The following is a 22,745-nucleotide window of genomic DNA, read 5'->3' on the forward strand; positions in this document are numbered from 1 at the left end:
TGATTGGCTTAAAGCAACACTGCTTCTTGAGGAAGTTTTTCTTATTTTTTTTATTGATTTTAGATTAATATTCACTGATACTGTATATCTTATGACCTAGTTTTGTATATGTAACTTACCAAGTAATTACATAGATAAAAGTTTAAAGTACCAGCAGCTAAAAATTCTGAAATTCGCAGTAGCGATTCGTTTGTTTTAAAAGTGTAATTAAATTGCCCCGCCCTCTTTCATAAAAGAGAGGAACAACTGAGGAGAGAGAACCAATTTGGTCATGCTGGCTCTCTGTAACGGTCGTGAGCAGCAGCGATATTTTTTGAATTCTCTTCATTAATTTTGTGGGATTTTATTGCATTAGTGAAATATTTTGTTTATGGTTGCCTTTTGACAATTAGATATTCGGGTATTCTCCTACTTACGATGGGGTTAGGTTCCTAAAACCCCATCATTTGTTGGATACACAGTATACTTTATACATATAGGGCATAGTAATTATTAATTTCAGCTAATTCTCTAGGTTCAATGCATAATTGGCTTATGATAATTCAGTACAAAGAGAAATTTAATATAGGTACTCCTCATTCAACGACGTACTCGTTTTACAACAACTTGGAGTTGCGATGACAACGTGAAGAGAGAGAAAAAACCATAAAGTGAAAATTAAAGCATGGCCAAAGGTGGCCAAGAAAAATGCTATTCAGTGCCAATACTAATCTAGCCTAGCCTAGGTTTTGAAAACCTTGAAGTCTATGGTTAAAAAAATAAATAAGGCTTTAGTATACTTTGTAAAGAAAAGCTGTACAGTTGAACCTCTTAAAGTCAATATTCTATGCTGTGGGAACTTCCTTGTTGGCTTGATTCAGCTGCCATTAGTTCGTTGCACAGCAGAACAGGTGGTGCCACATTTGTTTACAACTTCAAGACAGCAAAAATTATGCCATATTTCCTTTTTTTTTTTTTTTTTTTTTTTTTAGTGAGAATACTTCTTTGTAATAAAAAGAAAATTTGTGAATTCTTAGTAATAAAAAGGAAATGTGTGAAGTCAAATATTAAAAATGTATTTTTTTTTAAATGTTCCACTTATGAAGTCTCTACCAAGTCAATCCTTTTAATCAAAACAATGAGACATTTGGCATGTACAAATTCCTTACCCTTAGTATGTTTGAAAGACTTACATGTAATACAGTTTGATCATTTTTTTACACAACTGTGTATTTATATACATATTTGATATGCCACCCAAGAGATTATATGATGGCGACATTCAAATGCCCCGTGATCGCTGAAATTCATTATTTTTTTCACCTCGCCAACCTCTGCAATAAAAATAAATGAAGAAAAAACTAATAGCAATAATTATGAAATACCAAATTTAGAATATGAAAGTCACTGCTAAATAATGTGCAGATTCTGAGAAAAGGTTAGCACTTTATTGATTTAGTATTGTATTGACTTACTAGTAGGCTAAATGTGTTAAGTAAAGTACACTAGTATTTTAAAGAAAATTATACATTATGAAGTATAAAATGATAAAGTTAAAATATATGAGTAATAAAATGACAAAGCAATTGTCAGAACTTTTCCAAGTAGTAGACTGTCAGAAACTAGTTCTTGTATAATATATGACTGAAAATTGATGCTATTAGTCAAAATAAAGAGAATAACGTATTTAACAATGAATTCGTTTAAACGACGTGGGAACGGAACCCTATCGGTAAACGAGGAGTAGTACCTGCAACATTAAGTTAGCCTAGTGTATACGACGATGATACCATGGTATACCGTATACATACGAATAATACAGTAGCTTAGCCTACAGTATACTCTACTACGTATACAGTATAGTAATTTATTAGTATAAGTCAATTCTGGAGGCTCAATGCATTCTGACTATGATATATCAATAAAAAAAAAAAAAGACAGAAAGGGAATCAGATTCGGACCGACATTGACATAATTGAGCGATGTCAGGCTGCTGATGGGTACGTATAGTTATGATATATAAACAACAAATATGCATCTTTTCCGTGAATCTTTGAAAGAGTTATACAGTCGGCGCAAAAAAAAAGCGAACGACTCCCTATATATTACTGTAATAAGCGTTCGGACTTTTCTTGCGATTTCCGCCCGAGAAGTATATATTTTCCCCAATTTATCGTTCGTCTGGCAGCCTCTATTGTCTCGCTGTTCGGTACCATGAGTTACTAATGCACTTCAGTGATACTCAAGCTGTCCCGAAGGTCGGATGTCATTGTATGCGCTCCTGCCCCATTCACGCTTTCGTCACCGCTACATTTGGTGCTCTTGCGCGCTAGCTAATGAATTATGGCTAAAACTTCCTTATCCTTGGTTAAGAAAGCAGAAATTGTGACCCTATGGAAAACTGGCAAGTCAATGTCAGCTATTGCAAGAGAGCTGGGAATCTCTAAAAGCACCGTCTCATTGTGGTGCAACCGCTCCAAGACAGGAGACCTTGATTCATCACTGAAGCGGAAGAAAGGCTCAGGGAGGCCACGAAAAACTACAAAAGAACGGATAACATTTTAAAAAGGATTGTTATGGAACATCCATCAATGCCAGCCAAAATTTTGAAGTCTCAAAACCCTGATCTGCTTAGGAACGTATCTGAACGGACTGTGCAACATCGATTGCAGAAAGACCTTGGTCTCCCATGTCGTGTTGCAGCAAAGAAGCCACTCCTCACTAAGCCTATGAAAAAAAAAGGATGGCTTTTTGCAGAAAATATTTGAAGTGGACTGAAAAGGATTGGGAAAGGGTAGTTTTTAGCGATGAATCTAACTTCCACATTATTCATAGCGCTGGCAAAAAAGTAAGGAGGCCCCAAGGATCTAACCGCTATGCATCAAAATACACAGTCAAGACTGTGAAACATCCAGCTTATGTGATGGTATGGGGATGTTTCAGCGGATATGGGGGTAGTGGGGGATTATATTTTCTCCCAGAGAGCACGACAATGAATGGAGAGATTTATGAAAATGTCTTAGAAAATGAATTAGTCCCTTACAAGGAACTTTTGGGCATGCGTGTATTTATGCAAGATGGAGCACCTTGCCACCGATTTCACAAGGTCACAAACCTTCTTAAGGAATTTAATATTCAGAAATTGGACTGGCCAGGCAATTCACCAGATTTAAACCCAATTGAAAATTGCTGGGCATACATGAAACGGAAACTGAAGGCACTAGCAGATGAGAAAACGTCCCTCCCCAAATTGAAGGATGCCATCCGTAAATTTTGGTTTGAAGACATGGATGCACAATATTTCAAAGATTTAGCACATTCAATGCCAAGAAGGTTAAAAGCTGTACTCAAAAATAATGGAGAAATGTCTAAGTATTGAAAAAAATATAAGTGAACTAAAATTTTCCCTTTTATTTTCCTTTTTTTATATCATTGCTATGATCTGTTTACAAATGTAGTGGGCGTTCGTTTTTTTTTTGCGCCGACTGTACATTACTGTATCCAATAATACTGTATGTATATTCTCATATTATTGTATCATAGCAAAGCAGTCAATGTTTTCATTTGGAAATCAGCTGAAGGCGAATATGAGTTTATTTTGCAGTATTTAACTTAATTTGGAGCAAATTGTTTTGCTTCGGAGCAAATTGTTTTGCTTCTAGTTAGCATAAAAGAATATCTAGATGCTCTTATTATATGAGACAGGGTAATTTTTTGTTATATGACATGTTTTTCAGTCTTAATATGACTTTAATAAGTTTCATTGTGAACTAAATTATTTTTTCATTAACAGATTGCATTGTAGGCATGTTTATTGTGTAAAAAAAATCACGTTATTCTGTTCGCTATTTTCACTTTATGTCATCGTAGTACAAACTTAACCATTATGTTGTTTAACTTTTATTGGTGTGAAAACAACAGTAAAATGTTTTATTTCAAGACCTGAAATTTTAATTTAAACGATTTTCTCAATTTTATCTACGGTTATGTTTGATGGCATAAATTTACAAGTTTTATCCTTGTTGCCGATGCACGATAATAGTAATTAGCAGCTAGAAGTGTTCTCAGATTCAGCTACAAATTGGTTTAAATTTAACAGTATGTTTCCTTGCTGATCTTTGGTCTATAGCAAACAAAATTATTACATAAAAATATATAACTCCCACTCTACATAATGTCATTTATAACATAACTACAGTAATTGTTTACTATTGTATGATGGTTGAATTACAAGCTAAGTGGATGTTGTTATCCAATTTGGTTGTACTTGGCAAAACGTTGTTTCTCGTTCGGTTCTTAATGGCTACACATTTATCCAAGGTATAACTGAAATAATATTTTCATCATTCTCTTTTGCTTTTTTTTTTTTTTTTTTTTTTTTTTTTTTTTTTTTTTTTTTTTAACTTATTTAACTAGAAGATGGGATGAAGTTAGACCTTTGTAATTTGGTCTCTCGCTCGCTGATTGTACACTGCTGCCTGCACCCGTTACGAGGGAAATTGAAAAATATTTTCAAAATAATGTCGTATCAGCTAACCCCATCATAAAATTGGATTATTTTAAGACAAATTATCGTGACTTGAACACTACCTGTGCAGGGTTTTCTCTGAAAATAGTTACTATTCTAGATACAGACTTGCTTTTTGACTTGTTAGTTTAAAGATGTCAGACTTGCTTTTTGACTTGATAGTTTAAAGATGTCTGACACATGTTCGACGAGTATTTGTTATTGCAGCACAGGTTGCAATACTAGACTCACTTCAGTGAAATATGATTCGCACTAAATTTACATTCTGCAGGGGACAAGTGTGTTTAGTTAGTATGACTTATGATGAGTTTAAGGATTGGACAAATCTTAACTCTCATTTGAATAAAGTAAAGAAAGACAGAGAAAAGCGACTTCTAGGGACATCCAGCTTGAGCCCACTGACGCCTGAGTGCCCATTTGTGCCTGGATGGTGTTTGGCACCAGGGCTCCCTCACATAAACCTGGATTAGAGCCTACGTACGGTTCTGGTCGAGGACCATTAAGGATTCCATGACAAAACCCCCTTCCAAAAAGTGAATGCAATGTCCTCCATATAAAAGTAGGTGCCAGACTCCTTCAGTCTTGGGAGAAGTGGAACCAGAGAGGAGCCGAACGATGGATGGTGGAAGTATTAAGACACTGCTGCGATATTCCATTTCTGGAAACTCCTCCCTTAGCCAAGAGGCCGATCGCCTTAATTGCTTACTCCGAGAATTCACAGAGATTTTCAGTTCTCGAGGAGGAAGTTTTTACTTCTCAAGAAACAAGCGGTAGAAGTAGTCCTAGATCAAGAGTTGGAGTGGGTCTACAATTGCTTCTTTGTAGTGCCGAAGTCATCAGGGGGATGGACACCAGTTCATTCCATTTTAGCATCCATCCGTCAGGTGGATTGGATGCTATCAGTAGACCTTCAAGATACTTACTTCCACATACCAATCCATCTGAACTCCCTTAAGTTTCTAACTTTTGTGTTTTGGGACCAAGTGTTTCAGTTTCTGGCACTGTCCTTCGGCTTTCATCCCCTGCAAGTATTCACACACATCCTTGCTCTCTTAGCAGGTTGGCTCCATCTAATGGGATCAACATATAATAGCATTCAACTCGGATAACTGTTTGTTCAAGCAAAATCGAAGGCCTTGGTTTCCTCGAAGAGAGTTGGAGAGCTTCATGGCCTAGATTATGATGTAAATATACCAGGGGTTGGGGGTCCATAGCCTTCGAATTTGTCATGGAATTTGTGGCTAAGACCCAAAATCCTTTGGTTCACGATTACAGATTTGCCTCATATTCCATTCCTTCCCTGAGGGTGTTTGTTGACAACAATCCTCAGGAGTTATTACTTTGTCCCATTAGAGCACTGTTTTGCTGTCTAAAAAGGACTTTTCATGTAGACCTACATGTTGTAGATGTTTTGTTACCATAGGACGAGCCAAGAAGGAAGTGTCCAAGAATACCATTTCATTTTGGCTTTATGAGGTGATTAGACAAGCCTGCTCCTCGCCTTCAAATTCTGACAGAAATACTGTGCATGCAAGTCCGCATGACATCAGAGGAATAAGTTCCTCTGGCCTCATGAAGAACTTGTCTGGTCATAGAATTTTGAATGCTGATTCATGGCTTTGGCAGACCACTTTCACTTCCTTTTACCTCAAGGATATTGCCCACAGGTCCTTGGACACTTTCCTTTGGTCCAGTGGTCGTTGCCCAACAAGTTGTGTAGCTCATTCAGTGCCCCTGCAGTACAGTTTGTATCATGCCCAAGATGATTGTGTGGAAGAGAGAATGAGTGAGATGACTGCTCCTCCTTTCCCTTTTTTCCATTCTTCATTCCTACAACCGGGTTGAAGATTAGACACATCATATGCTGGATCTGGTGTGATGTAGGTGAGTATTGCAGTCTTACTTATTTTTATGTTCCATACAGTATACAAATCTGCTTCTCAGTAGCTTATTCTCCTCTCTCCAGCAAGGGGAATGAGGAGTAGTGACAAACCCTTTGCTTGTGGCTGGCATAGTTTGTTTTGAACAGATGGAGTTCTCATTCTGATCCATGGATTCAATGAATCTGGACATGTTTCATTGTGTTTACACCCAGTGGACTGAGTTTTAGATACATATATACTCTAATTTTTCACAGGCATAGACTCCCTTCTTTAGAACTCTCCTTTCTGGGAAGGTTGGTTGGGTTTGCCAAACCTCCAGTCATTTCAGGATTCATGTACCTTCCTCCAAGTATGAGTCTATCCTATCATTAAGACTGAAGGTTTGTTTCGCATATGAACAAAGGACAAATTTTTACTCTATTTGTATTTTCCATAGCTAACAAACCTGAGGTCATTATATTGACTGCCCTCCTCTAGCCGTCAAACAGTTTGTAAATTGTACATGGAAACTGAATTTTTCAACAATTTGACTCCGTATAACATACTGTTTTATTGCTTCACACTCTTAATTTAACTTTTGAACACAATACGTAATAGAAAAAAAAAGTTTGAAAATGGAAGACTTGGGTTGACTGGAACAAATTATCCTGATTCCCTTTATTCTTACAGGGATAGTTGTTTCATATTTCAAACAATTCACATTTCAACCAGCCTTCTGGAATGGATTAAGTTTGAAGTCTGAGGTACTATTGTACTGATGCTGATACATACCTAACAGAGGCGCCATTAACCGGTTATCACCACATGGCACTGAAAAAGTTAGCGATTTTTGCTTATCAACCATCATCAGTGTTTTATGTCTTCCTTTGGCTTATCCTTTCACACTGGTCTACATGATCAATACTAATCAGTTGAAGAGTGATATTTTATAATTTATATTGTCATTGCTGTACAGCACTTTGTTTTTGTTAGTATAGAAATCATGAAGTAATTACATTATTGAGGGAAAACTTGACTAGAACTTGTAGAAGATGCACAGAATTTTGCAATAGTTTGTATTAGTTGTGTAGGTGAAGTAGGACCAAGTTATATAAAGCTTGCTTGTCTTTTAGGGTTTCAGTTGAAAAGTTTTTAGGGGAAAGCTCATAAAAGTTTTTTTTTTTTTTTTTATTAAGGGCCACCCAGGAAGCAACCAGCCACCCAACATGCAGTCTCCCCAGCAACAACAACAGCAGCTCTCTATGTCTACCCAGCAGCAACAACAGCAACAGCAACAGCAAGCACCCCCTCAACAGCAGGTGCCATCTCAACAACAGACTCCACCACAACAAAATATGGTTAATCAGGTGATTATTATTATTATTGGATTTTGTTACTTAATGGACTCACCAGAGTCCAATTTTTTATTTTGTACTTGTGGGTGGATGGTGAATGAGTAAACAAACACATTTTTGTTGACTGATGTCGCATGGCTGTGCATGTGACTGTGGATAGTGAACAACTGCACACACATGCCACCAAAGCTTTCCCCTCTACATGATTTTTATTTACATTATTTGAGACAGTACTGTACTATACTTAATATAATACATACAATAATCTATTTTTACATATTTTTCAGCATGTGTACAAGGTAAATGCACATGTATACATCATGTTACAAAAAACTATACATTTAAAATGTGTTTATTTGCATTTCTCTCTCTCTCTCTCTCTCTCTCTCTCTCTCTCTCTCTCTCTCTCTCTCTCTCTCTCTCTCTCTCTCTCTCTCGGGGTGATTGTTTAAAAAGAAGTAATTTTTATGTTTTATTTTATTGTATTGGTTTTGTTTACTTTGTAATCATTCATGCAAAGTGGTAAAGCTACATACACATTTTAGAAGCAATACATATTGCAGGTATGCCTTTTGAATGTAAGTGATGTTTGACCACTTTAAACTGGCACCCCTGGGCCCAGGCCACTGCCAGACCACAGAAATCCCTTGAAAGCCCCTTATGTAAACAACTGTCTCGCCTGCTCATTCCACATACTATATTATTTCTGTCATCAAAAGTAGAGCAAAGCTTATGAATAATCAGTGTCATTCGTTAGGTTTAGTTCCGTAAGAGAATTCTGGCCTGTTCCAAAAGCATCTCTTAAGAAATACACCTGCAGTGCGCCAGAGCTCAAGCCTTTTTATAAACGTACTGTCAAGTTCTGATCGTCGAGAGAGAGCACTACTGCTAGCTCTTCCACGTGTGCTCTTTAGGATGAGTAACTTATCTTTTCCTTGCCCTCATCGTTGATTTAATACTTGCTGCTTGTTTCTGGTGATTTCTGGATTTGTTTTTCTCTGACATGGAGAAAAAACTTAACGAGTGCCGTCGTGGATGGATGTGCATTTGTTTTATTTCACGTTGGTAGATTCACATATATTTTGTGCTATTTCTAGTAGAGGAACAAATGTTCACATTCCCTTCCCTGTAATGAATGTGCCTCTTAGACTTCATGTATGTAGGAAAAGTATAATAGGAGGAGGAAGTCCAGGAAGGTTTGCTGGGCTTATGTCCCTTTTTGTCTTACCATTGTCTCATCACCCTCCTAGGAGGGCTGTTTGACACATGAATTACAAACCCATCCATCCTCATCTTAGGATGAAGCTAAGGTACGTATTTACATCTGTTGACTACCTTCTCAGAATCTGCCCAATCATGAATATTTCAGGTATTCCATCACTTGCTCCCTTCCTTCACTCACTCACAGAAAGAAGGTTTGACCAACCAACTACTGACGTGTCTGATGCTGCTTCTGCAGTTATAGTGTCTTCATTGTTTGCTACAGGTGATCCTCCAGTGGCTATGGTGATGCCTATAGCTGAGTAAGTTGACATGGGACTTTTCCCCTTCAGCCTCGACTGCACCTTTGGTGTGCAAGATGACTAGGAAACACACATGTTCATATGCGAACAAAAACTTTGGTCTTAACAATAGGATCATTTCTAACCTCTAGCTGGATCCAGTTAAATCACAGATGAAAGAAAGGAATCTTGTGAGATCTGGCAACGCGTGTGTGTATCGGGTGAAGAGTGGTCAAGGACCACGCACCCATGCCACATCGTCAGTCTTTCTTAAAATCGCTTGGACGAGATTTATGGTTGACCTCTCTCGGCTTTTATCCGGTTCATTGCCCGTTTTCGCTTGTGTTTGAGTGTGGGTGTGTGCTGTTATTATGGCTGCTTCTGCTCCTTCTCGGCCTTGTCAACGTATGTGGCCCAAAACTCCAGGTTTTCCGTGTTCTCGTTTTTTGTCTTTGGCTGCGACGGATCCACATGTCACTTGTAGTAGGTGCTGTTCTAACGTTTGTACAATAACGAATCCTTGCACAGAATGCTATGTGATGTTTAGAGAGCAGTGGAAGTTATTCTTTAGTAAGAGGGGCCATCATAGGGTTTGTACTCTTCATTGGAGGTTTTTTCTTCTCTTCCCGATGCTGTTACACCCCATGCTAGTGTTGTTCCTTTGTCCCCTTCCTTTTCTTCTATTGATTTATCGTTGGAAGTATCAGGAGGCCCTCAGGCTGATTTATGTAATGTCTTCCACTCTTCCTTGGGAGTTAATTTGATTCCCGAGAGGGAGGAGGCTTTTTCATCAATGTCTTTTATTTCAGAGTCGGAGGCTTCCAAAATGGTGGTGCTCGGGGGACGCTTGGGCTAAGGGGTCCACCCTCCTTGAAGGGTTTGCTGACGCACTTCTTGGATGCCCGCTACCCCCCTCCTCCTGGTCTCGTCCTTGTGGGTAGCCGAGGTCAGCCATATTGTATTGCTCCGCCAGTGACGATTGCCGCTTCTTTGATTCAGAGGGTAGCCGTGGCATCAGCCCCGCTAGTGACTTCACGGAGTCAGTCTTTTTTTATCCCTCCGCCAGTGGCGCCTGCTTCCCATGTGGATCAAGGGTAAGCCATGACGTTATCGCCGCTCATGACGTCACTCCCAGTTGTCTCTGCTGCTCTGTCTCACTCGTCCCTGTCGTCATCGTATGCTGCCATGACGTCATCTCTGCCATCCAGTTCACTGCATCTCCCTTCCATGTCATCGGCCCCTTCTCTTGCTGATCCGTCTGAGGCTTTATGCCAGGTGGTTCTTAAGAGATTGGACTCTGTTTTAGAAGGTAAGTTTGCTGGGAGGACTGGAAGCAAACGTGTTGTGTCGCCCTCGCCTCCTGCGAAGAGATTGTGTAAGGAGTCAGTGCTGTCTTCCTCTCCTTCTCCCCCATCTCTGCCACATCAGCATATCAAGCGTTGGAAGGCTAAGGACCTTGCCCTTTCTTCATCTGCAAGTGAGGAGCTGCACGCCTGTGTTCCTGTGAGTGTGGGCGTTACTGAGCCTGTTAGTGTTTCTTCCCCTGTACGATCTGCAGTGGCTGCTTCATCCTCTGCATTGAGTTGTGAGCGTGTTGCAACCTCCGTTGTTCAGGCACATGTTGCAGGTGCTTCTGCTTCTCCTTCTCCACGGCCTATTCGTCGCCATAAGGATCTCAAGGCGCCTGTCAAGAGGTTGAAGGTTGTGAGTGCAGAGTTGGTGCAGCAGGAGTGTTTACCTGCCCCTCTTCCTGGTACTTCAGGAGTTCGACTCCGAGGGATTCTCATTCTATCTTGAGTGTTCGAGATTCCTCACCAATGCACGTTTGTACATCTGCCCTGCATGTGCTCGTACACGGCCATGTTAGAGAGTCGTCTGTTGGGAGAGTGCGTAGTGATGTCCCTAGTCTTGTGGTTGGTTCGTCACGCTTGGATCCAGCCCAGACAGGTTAGTTGGTGTTTCGGGCTATTTGGCTGCTGGATCATCTGTTAATTTACATGAGGAAGGCACTTTAGATGAGCCTGCACATCCTTCTCATCATCAGTCTCCATTGCCTGAGCAAGAGGATGGAGACACGCAAGAGTTTATGTCTTCCTTTACAGAAGTTGTCAATCTCGCTCGTGGATTCAACAATTTGGAGAGTAGGACTCAGGCTTGGTAATCTTTCACTCCTTCCTGCTTGGAAGCCTTGCTGGGAGCTATGCAGGATCCCAAGTCATAGTTTCAACTTCCCTTGTTGGGGTATGTCCAGTCAGTTTTGCATAAGGTTAACGTCTCTGTTTCAGATTGGGACAGTTTGCTTCGCTCTAGGGTCTCTGCTAAGTTGCTACCCCCGCCTCTCACGAGGCATAGGAAGTACATGCTACGAAGTCTGCATATTTGATGTCACGTCATCTTAACCTAGACGTCATTCGTCTGAAGCCGTGATTGACTTTGGAGCGGGTGAGGTCGGTCGGTAGCTCCATCCTTGTCTCCACAGGATGCCTCAGTGTTGGAGTCTATAGCAGCCTCCATGTTGCAAACTGTTTCTTGACTGAACTTCTGGTCAGCGGTCATTGCCAAGAAAGCTTCTGTCAGGTCCCCAGAGGGGTTGGTGAGTGCTTCCTCTCTTTCCAGTTTGTTACAGTCTGGAGGCAAGGCGTTTTCATATCTTGCTCACCACAGTGTTAATTTATGGGCTAACCTTCTCCTGATTAGAAGAGAATTGGCTTTATCCAGGATGAAAAGATCAGTTGACCCTGAGTCCTTGCTGGCATTGAGGAATGGAGATCTTTTGGAATGACAGTTTCTGTTCCCTTGGACCAAGCTGGAGGATGCGATAGACTGGTGCCGGGCTGACACCAACGACAGATTAGAGCACCAGGCTGTGTCTAAGTCGGAGTCTCATCCTTGGAGACTTCAGGCTCCTCCTCCTCCCCCTGCCCAGCAGCAGTCAAAAAGGTCGTCGCCTGGTAGCCCGTCTAGGAGTGGTTTCGGCAGGGCCTCCCCATTCGTCCCAGCCTAGGTCAGAGGACCAACGTCCCTTTTGCTCCCGTTCCTTTAAGGGGCCCCAGGGGCAGAGGTAAAGGGGGCCATCGGTAGGTTAGGTGCCTCTCCCTCTCCTGTGCCATGGGGGGGGGGGTGTTTGTTGCCTGGTGGGCCATTGGGTCAAGTGGCAGACTTCTCCCCCTCTCTTGGACAAGCCGCTGCTCAGGAAGGTGTATCCTCCAGATTCTCCAAAGTTCTTGGATCTCCAGGAGTAAGTGCAGAAGATGCTGGACAAGGATGTGATAGAGGAAGTGGTGCGTCCATCTCCGGGGTTTTACAGTCACATTTTCTTGGTGCCCAAGGTATCGGGAGGATGGAGACCTGTGATCGACTTATCCACCTTGAATCACTTCATCAGGAAGACACGGTTCAAGATGGAGATCCCATGTTCAGTGTTGGCAGCTGTGAGGGAAGGCGACTTAATGCTGTCGATAGACTTAGGGACGCACACTTCCAAATCCGTATTCATGCAACGTCCAGGAAGTTCCTTCGCTTTGTTCTCAGAGAAAAAGTCTTTGAGTTCAAAGTCCTGTGCTTTGGGCTGACCACAGCTCCTCAAGTGTTCACAAGGGTCTTACTCTCTCATCTCAAGTTGGGCCCATGCTCATGGGATCCATTTGCTAAGGTACCTCGACGATTGGTTGGTCATGGCAGGTTCCAGAAGCTGCTGCAGGACAGAGATCATCTGCTTTGGTTTTGCCTGTAACTGGGCATCATGGGCAACCATGAAAAGTCAAACCTTGTACCCAGTCAAAGGATTCTCTACATGGGCATGGTCATTGATACTGCGGTTGCAAGAGTTTTCCCGTCAGATCAGAGATTGGAGAAGTTGCGAGTGGTGGTGCATGACTCCTGTCGGAACCACATCAGTCAGCTCATCGGTGGCAGGTTCTTCTGGGAGTTTTGTCTTCCTTGGAGAAGCTGGTCCCTCATGGTCATCTTCATCTTCAGTGCCTCTGTCTCTGGAAGTGAGAGAAGACCTTCGTTGATGGATGGACGACCGAAATCTTTTGAAGGGTGTTCCTCTGCGTTCTCTCCCACCGGACTTCCTTCAGTTTTCTGACGCCTCCCTCTCAAGTTAGGGGGCTCATTTAGGCGGCGCCATTGCCTCAGGTGTTTGGAGTTTGGAGGACAAACAGCAACATATCAACGTCTTGGAGTTGAAGGCAGCCTTTCTAGGTCTGAAGAAGTTTCAGGAGAAAGTAAAGGGTCATTCTGTTGTTCTCGTGTCAGACAACACCACGGTGGTCGCTTATGTGAACAAGCAGGGAGGCCTGGTTTCACGTCAATTTCACGCCTTGACCGTCAAGGTTCACCAGTGGTTGGTCAGTATTTTGGTAGAGCTCTCAGCCAGTTATATCCCAGGCAAACATAATGTGGTCACGGACAAATTCATTCGTCGGGATTGTAGGTGCAGAGTATTCCCTTAATCAGGTAGTAGCAGACAAGCTTTTCCAGGTTTGGGGGAGACCCATGCTGGCCCTTCTTGTGACTCCGTTCAACAGGAAAGTGGAGATATTCTGTTCAGTGGTTCCAGATCCTTTAGCGTTAGCACAGGACGCATTCCAACATCCCTGGGACAACCTAGAGGTGTATGCCTTCCTTCCGTTGTATTTGATCCGTCAAGTCCTGAACAGGCTGATGAGTTTGCAGGGTCTCAGGATGACTTTGGTAGCCCCTCTGTGGCCACAGGCAGAATGGTTTCCAGATCAGCTGTCGTTGTTGTTGGAGGTTCCGAGTGAGGGAAATTTCCTCTTGGCAGCATCTCCTGTGTCAGCAGCATGCAGAAAGGTTCCACCAGTCAGTAGAATCCCTGTCTCTTCACGGTTGGAGGCTATCAAATATCTCCTTCAAGCGAGAGGCTTTTCTCAGAGAATAGCAGTCTCAGAAGGTCAACCTCTGTGGTTTACCAAGGCAAATGGGCGATCTACTGTGATTGGTGTTGTAAACAGGGTTTTTCTCCACTCAGAACATCTATTCAGCACAGAGCTAACTTTTTAACCTTCCTCAGAGATGAGGAATGTTTGTCCGTTTCTGTCATTAGAGGCTACGGGGCGGCCCTAAGTTTAGTGTTACGCCTTAGAGGTATCAACATTTCAACCTGGGAACTTTCCTTACTAGTTAAGGGGTTTGAGCAATTGAGTTCTATTGGGAGCTCAAGCCTCTGACGTGGGATGTTTCCTTGGTCCTGAGAAGTTTCACTAAGGGTCCATATGAGCCTATGTGTCACTTATCTGATAGGAACTTGGTATTTTAAGGTATTTTTATGGCACAATTTTCGGTTAACAGCGCACAAGCAAGTTATGTCTAACGTGTACATACATTTGTAGAAATACCGTTCAGACTTTAAAGGTTATGCAAATGATATTAAAAAATTTTATTGAGAGTTATTACATAGGTATTAGGGTAAACTATATGGCCATGACGCTGTTCTATGCCACAGCCTGCCACTCTCCCGAAAATATAGAGTTAAAAAAAGTGCAAATTTAGCAATCGATTTGTCAATAAAATGTGTATGAAAATGTATTATGTAGAGTATTTTTATTTCTGTACATAAATATGATACAAAGGCAGGTTTTGAAACTGCCCTTTACGTTATTAAAGAGGATGTTTTTTCATGGTCGTTCTTGTCCGCCACTGCCTGCCGCTCTTCTGAAAATATAGTTAAAAAATTGCAAATTTAGCGATCAATGTCGTTTTACAAATGTTCATGCTTGTATGTTTAAAATGTGTATGGAAATATATTACGTAGAGGGTATTTTTATTTTTGTACATAAATTTGATACAAATTAAGGCAGCTTTTGTAACTGCCCTCCTCATTATCAGAGGATGTTTTTTTGTTAGTTCTTGTCTGCCGGTGTTCCAAAAAAGCATTAACAAAGTCTTCACGTAGTTATAGTTACTAATTTGGGAGCTTAGTATAACTCATTTTGTAAATGAAACTTCAGCATTTTGTTATAAGTTTTCATGCTTTTATGTTTAAAATGTGTATGAAAAATGTATTACAGGGTATTTATTTATTTTTGTACATCTGATACATTGGCAGTACACATGTCCATTTGAAGTCTTTGTAACAGCCCTTCACATGATGAAGGGAATTGGTTGTTCAGTCTTGCCCGAATAATAAGATTTTAATTTATATAGTTGAATTACGTTTTTATAATAAATTGTTTACACTTGTTGCATAAATTTATTTTAAAAGACAAAACATGCATCTTTTCCATAAATCTTCTAAAAAGTTGTACATTACTTCACTGTAGCCAATAATTATTGTATTATAAAATACTACTAACATAGAGGTCAATGTTTTGGTTTGGATATCAGCTGATGGCAAATTTGAGTTTGTTTCGCTATATTTAACGCAATTCTAAGAAAATTTTCTTGCTTCTAGTTGGTATAAATGAATATCTAGATACTTAGCATATATGAAACAAGGGAATTTTTCCTTATATGTGTTTTTAGGTGGAAATATTACTTGGATATGTCTCGTTGTGATTGTGAACTAAATTTATTTTTTTCGTCAGCAAATTATGTTGGTGGCATGTTTATTGAGTAAAACAATTGCCTGATTCTGTTCGCAATTTTCCTTTATATCATCGTAATATGAACTTTACATTATTTATCTTTTATCAGCGTAAAACCAAAAGTAAAATGTGTTCTTTCAAGCACAGTAGTTTTGATCAAAATTGATTTTATCTAATTTTTTTTCTTCTGTTGTGTTTAATGGCATGCGTTTATTGGAGTTTTATCCTTGTTGCCGATGCACGATAATGGCCATTAGCAACTTCAACAGTTTTCTCAGCTTCAGTTACAACTAAGTTTAAATTTAACAGTATATTTTCCTATTGGTCTTTGATCTATAGCGAGTAAAGTTATTACATTAAGATATCTCAGTCCTATTCTACATAACATCATTTATAAAAACTATGGTAATTGTTTACTATGGTACGAAGGATGAAATACAAGCCAAACAAATGTTGTTATCCAATTCGATTCTACTTATAAAAAATAGTTGTTTCTCGTTTGGTTGTTCATGGCTGTACACATTTATGCAACGAGTATAACGTTAAAATCATACTTTCATTACGTATTTTCTTTTGCTGTTTTAGAACTTATTTAACTAGAAGATAAGAAAGTTAAGCTATTGTAATTTGGTCTCTCGTAAAATCGGATTATCGTTAGACTAATTATCATAACTTAAAACACTATATAGTTACCTGTACACTGTATAAAACTTTATTATATCTTCACATACTCTAGACACCCAAAGGGTTAAAGCTAGGCTTTTTTCACTTTACAGTATAATACTATAATGTACTGTACAGTAAATTCAATTGTGCCATACTGCATAGATATAATTTTACTTATTGCGCCATTGTGGGATTATGGCGCCGTTCAACTGGTCTAGGGTGCTGTTAATTGGTCTAGTACTCCGAAAAAAGGTGTGCGGCGGCCTAAAAGTTTAAAAGCGCTTAGCGTCGGCGGCCAGGAACGGAACCCCTGACGCTAACCGAGGGCCGCCTGAATCTGATAAAGTTAATTTCCCTTAACCCTTAAACGCCAAAGCGGTATTTTAAAAATCCTCTCCCGTATGCCGGCCGCGTTCACGAGTGAGCACCGAAGCGGATAAACTATTTTTTTCAAAAAATCACAGCACGCTTAGTTTTCAAGATTAAGAGTTCATTTTTTTGTCCCTTTTTTTGTCATTGCCTGAAGGATAGTATGCAACCATCAGAAATGATAAAAAATATCATTATCATATATATGGGATATATAACAGTGCAAAAAAAAAAAATTTCATATATAATTATATACAAATTGTGCTGTGAGCAAAACGGCAAAGCTAACGAGTTAATTTTTTTCGCTGTATTGTACACTAAATTGCGATCATTTTGGTATATAACACATTGTAAAATGATCAAGGCAACACAGAGAAAATATTATCACAAAATGATGCATGAATTCGTAATGCGCGGACATAAAAAAAAGATGTTTTCAAAAATTCACCATAAATCCAAATATTGTGCCAGAGACTTCCCGTTTGTTGCAAAATGAAGGTAATTGATTGAATATTACTTGACTGTAAGTGTTGTAGCTTACAATTGCAGTTTTCTACCATTTCGGTCGAGTTGAAGTTGACCGAAGGACAGATTTTTTCTATTTATCGTTATTTATATGTAAATATTTCAAAACTGATAAAAGCTACAACTATAGGTTGTTTTTTTGTTGTATTCTACATGAAATTGCGCACATTTGCATATATAAAACTTTATGTAACGGCTAATTTAAAATAGTGCAAACATTACGACAATTGGACAAATAAATTTATGTTTTTTTCGGAAGAGTTACTGCGTGAACGTAAGGAAAAAGTTTATTTCATAAATTCACCATAAATCGAAATATTGTGTTAGAGACTTCCAATTTGTTGCAAAATAAAGGTAAATGATTGAATATTACTAGAATGTAATAGTTTTAGCTTACAATTGCGTTTTTTTATCATTTTGGTCGAGTCAAGGTTGAAATTTTAGCACTTATTGTGATTTATATGAAAATATTTCATAACTGATTAAAGCTACAACCATGAGTTGTTTTTTGTTGTATTCTACATGAAATTGTGCACATTTTCATATATAATACTCCATGTAACAGCTAATTTTAAATGGTGCAAAAATTATGTCAAAGTGACTAAATAATTTCCGAGATGTGTCGCTGATGCTTTTTAGTGCGAGTAGAAAGAAATTCGCGCTTGCGCACCTGGGTAACGATTGTAAACAAAACAACGCCTTGATCCGTGAGCCCCCAGCATCCCCCAAGGCGCGTGATTCAAAAGTTTTTGCCTAGTAGGCCTATAACTATTTTTCCGCAAATTTAAAAAAAAAACTTATATCGACGTATATACGTCCAATCGGCACCCAACAGACAATTTATATCGACGTTTAATACGTCCATCGGCGTTAAAGGGTTAATGAACTAAGATTAATAATATTTTATTATAATAAATATTGTAATATACATATTTATCAGAGGTTTTAACTACGTAATGATACTTGATAACCTAAGTTCTAGTAACTTTTGATGTGTTGTGGGTAGTGTTAAGATTTCTTAGAATTTTTTATGCCATGCAAATTAAAAAACAATATTTTTGAGTAACACTACAGGTTAATCTTGGCTAAGAACTATGTGAGATTGCTATGAAATATTCAAGTGTAGGCTATAGAATAGGGTCTGTGTTACTTAGAATTTTTTTCCTTCATGAGACAGTGTCTGTGAAGTTGAAAATCGGTTTTTATACAGTTTGTGCTCAGCTTGGTTTGTGTTTGGTTTTTTAGTAAGTCATACCTAAAAAATATTAGTACCCTACTGCATCTTTTTTTATTTAAATTTTCATACAGTGTATTTCAGTTTTTATGTAAGTAATTCACCAAGTAATTACATAGCTGTAGTTTCTAACTTGCGCAGCAGCTTAAATAAAAAATTGGCAGTAGCACTTCAGTTGTTTAGTGTAGGTGACCAGTCCCACCCAGGAATGATTTAGCAGACAACCTCATTCTGTTTCTGTTTTGCCTGCTGTAAACATCGGGTTGTATGCAGCAGCTTTGTTCATTATTTGTTGGTTATATATCTGAATTTCGGTGAAGTATTACCGCTGATTTTGAGTAGCCTTCAAGTTTAACTTTCGGGATCAGTTTCTTATTGTTCATCATTATTAGTTATAAGTTCATCATTTTTTGCTACAATGGCAAATTTGCATTCAAGACTAAACATCTTATCACACTTTCCATTGCAGAAAACTGAAAAGTGTAAGGGCCAAGAATGTAGTTAGAAGAGAAATGGTACTTAATGTTTAGTTGCAATGGGCTTTAGGAAGAATAGATGGTCTTGACAGTCAAGAACCGTGCTCCAAGTGCCCAGGAGTGCTCATCAGCCCCCGAGCTATTAGTGCACCTGCCACCCAGCTCGCCTGACACCAACTATATCCTGGTGCCAGCTCAGAGCACTCAGCATCTGGCACCAACTCTCCTTGCATCCATTTTTTCTCTCCTACTACCAGCCCATATTATTTTGTATTGTTTTTTTGATCCACTTGCTCTCTCGCTCCCTTCCCGTGCCTTTGCCTGACTGGGTTAACAGAAATCAGCACTGTAACAGTGTAGTGTTGTGCAGTGGAGGTGATTATCCAGCCTCAGCCCGCCGGTTCTCCTAGAACTAAGTCACTGCCCAGCCATTTGACAGACAGCTATTGAAAAGGCATGTTGCTGGATGTGTTATGGAGGAGGTAGCTATCCAGATAATTGAATCTCCTAAACCTAAAGTTCCTGTCATGCTTCCCTGAACCTGGGAGGAGGCATACTTGGTGGTTAAGGGTGTCCTGTCCGAGGGGGTTTGCCCCCTTGGTCAAGCCTGTACTAGTGCATTCCCAGGTATTGGCAGACAGCCACCGTATAGGCATCTAGTTGGATGTGTAGTATTGGGCCAATGGAAGGGGGTCTTGATGGATGTTTAGTGTCGTCATCATTCGTCTAGTTGACATTTTCCATATGTACAGCTTTTCATGTGGAATGGATGGACACAATAAGAGATATTTGTGAGTATTGTCAAACAAATGGATGGCTGAAATTCAAAACTCGTTCACAATTTTAAACAAATATATTGTAGTGGACACTCACGTAGAAATATGGAACAGAAAATGGCAAAAGGGAAAAGAATATCAATTGCATCAGCAGCCTTGAAAATCACATATTTGTATCAGAATATGAAAGTATTATTTTAAAGTTATCCATGTCAGTGCATTCATTGTACTGATCATCAGCCAAGTTTTTGATAATATCATCATCCTCCTCTCCCAAATCTTGATATAAAACATCCTCAGGTCCATCCATAGCATACACAATCCAGATCTTCTTCATTCTATCTTGAAGTGGTTTATTTTGCAAAACATCGAGTTTAAGTTTTGATTCTTGAATGCATACATCTTTTTGAATACATAGGGACAGTGACCCTGCTGGGTAATTTTTTTTTTTTTTTTTTTTTTTTTTTTTTTTTTTTTTGCATTGATTTTCATGTGAAAATAACTGTCTTGCATATGAAAACGACTGTAAAATGAGACTTCATGTCCTGTAGTTTTAATTTTAAAAAAAAAATGGTTTTCTCAAATTTTATTAATGTTAGAATTAGAAGTGTGAATATGAAAAATTGTCTAATCTATTTTGTGGATACACAATAGCTTGTATGCATTAGCTTTGCCATGTTTGAGCAGAATATAAATATTTGGACATTGGTTTGTTTTGGATCACAAAATCTTGCATTTCCATAAAATGGGTAAACTATTCTGGGCTTGCATGAATTCAGGAATTCCTTTATTTTGTTGGTAATTTAACAGCGCAAAGACTTCATAGCTGTCCTTGTATGGTCTAACTGTTCTCTCAATTTCCAGATACTCAATTTGGCACTTTCAATTAGATTCCAGACTTGCATATTTGTAGGAAGGCATTTTCTTTGATTTCTCATTTTGTTATTACATTTACTGATTGTTTTACAGCCCACATACTGTTTATTACTCCTATTTTCTTTCTCCATTGTGGGTGGGGGGGGGGGGGGAGAGGAATGAACACTTATTAGTAAATAAATGTTTCAAGTAGAAATTACTCTCAAGCATCAAATATAATGAGGTAATAGTGTGTGCAGTGAATAACAAGTAAATAAAATAAAAGGGCTACCAAGCTAAAAGGGCTACCAAGCTGTCTCCCTAGGGTTGTGTTCTTGTTGGGTGATTGTTAATTGTAAGGTTATTCTTAGTATGTGCCACAAATATAGAATTTCTCTGTTCATACAAAGTCCAAAAATTGGGATGCAGTTACTTTTGATAAGCAGGAATTTACTGAATCTGGCTTTTACTGAAACTAGATTACACTCGATACACAGGATGTATAGTGAAGTAATATTTTGGAGACAAAATTTAAGGGCTGTAAGATTTTTATAATTGATTGATATATGAGTACTTATGGTAGAAGTGAACATTTTCCCTGTTGAGGGTCCTACATATTTGCTGATAAGATAGGCTGCATGAATGAAGTGGATTGACTGCCGAAAGAAAATGGATTTGCATGCGCTGATACAGTACCCACTTTTTAGTTTATAGAACTTTTGTCTGGGAACAAGTTTTGACAAATGGAATAGGTTGTAAATAAGTAAATTGGTTTGTTTTGAACCATTGAAAATTTTGTAGTAAGATTTTTTCTGGCACTTGTTTTCTTTATAATATGTATACATACTATTCACTGTAGAACTATATTTTTTCTTTTATTTTCAGTATAATGACAAAGGTTTAGAACTTCAGAATACAACTGTATCTTCTACAACACAGGCAGTGCGTCCCAAGGATCAACTGATGTATTTGGCACAAATTTTAGGTTTGCAAGTTCAGTTCACTGATTTTCCAAAGGTATGTGTTTGGAATAGGTTGATGTCAATTGGTATTGTGTCTTTTTGCAATCTTTCAGTAATTTATAGTAAACTCAACACCAAAATTAGTTTAATAGCCCGGTTTTGGGTTTTATTGATACTTTTTGATTGTAGTATGAGGCAAATATTTTAGATAATTTATGGGATCCATTGATTTCACTTTCTTCAAAATTGTCACATGATATGTGCAAGGAAATGCTGTAAGACAGCAATCATGGTGGTTCACTTAGGCAGTCAGTAACATCCCCATAAATGTGAAATTGGTGACAGCTTAAAGATGAATTTGAAATAACTTTATTAATTAATATTGTCTTTACCTTATGTCTTGTTTAACCTTTCTCTTTCAGGGTAACAAGAGTGAATATCTTAGTTTGGTGTCTTTATCTACTAACCCTCCCCATGTTTCACATGGAGCTGGCCCTACTATTGATGACTCCCATGACCAGGTAAATGCATAGATTTTTGTTTGTGAATGTTTTAGTGAAGTTTCTCTCCAGGTTTCAGACTCAAATTTTACTTCAGTTTTGTTGTTATAAATAATTTTGGGCAGCACAAATGCCATGTTGGGTTTGTACTGGTAGGAATGCTTGAATTTAAAATTTTAAGACTTTCAGAAGGTACACTGTTCTCAAAGTACGTTTACAATCTCTTATCCATAATTCTAAAAAATCTGCAAAGTAGTGAAAGTTCTCCCATGGAAAAGTGAATAATGTGTTCCACAAAAATCTGCGACAAAGTGGGCCATGGAAACGTGAAGTTATCACTTTGAAAATCAAGAAATGTGAAACACGTAAAACTGGGGGACACTGTATAAGGTCCATAGGGAAATCCATGAATACACAAGTCTGCAAGTAGCTGGGGTCGACAAAATGGAAACTCACCCCCAATATTACAATGGCTTTTAATATTGATGCTTACCATGAGTGGATCCGTCCACCACCCAAAACCTTTTATTGCTACTCATATGAGGGGATCCATCCATTTAAGGGCTAACTCAAATAGGATTAGCCTATTCCAATTAGCCTAGATT

At 38.9% G+C, this 22,745-nt stretch overlaps 1 protein-coding gene across 4 annotated transcripts in view; it reads left to right on the plus strand.

Moving 5' to 3' along the window:
• LOC135216880 (double-stranded RNA-binding protein Staufen homolog) overlaps positions 1 to 22,745 on the plus strand; it is a 203,385-nt gene that overhangs the window by 154,569 nt on the left and 26,071 nt on the right. For all 4 annotated transcript variants that reach the window (XM_064252402.1, XM_064252404.1, XM_064252401.1 and 1 more), the window contains exons 15-17: positions 7,566 to 7,736; positions 21,564 to 21,695; positions 22,063 to 22,161. In XM_064252402.1, the coding sequence (XP_064108472.1) occupies positions 7,566 to 7,736; positions 21,564 to 21,695; positions 22,063 to 22,161 (402 nt within the window). The remainder of the gene's footprint in view (positions 1 to 7,565; positions 7,737 to 21,563; positions 21,696 to 22,062; positions 22,162 to 22,745) is intronic.

Source organism: Macrobrachium nipponense, chromosome 6 (assembly GCF_015104395.2).
Source record: "Macrobrachium nipponense isolate FS-2020 chromosome 6, ASM1510439v2, whole genome shotgun sequence".
Lineage (NCBI taxonomy): Eukaryota > Metazoa > Arthropoda > Malacostraca > Decapoda > Palaemonidae > Macrobrachium > Macrobrachium nipponense.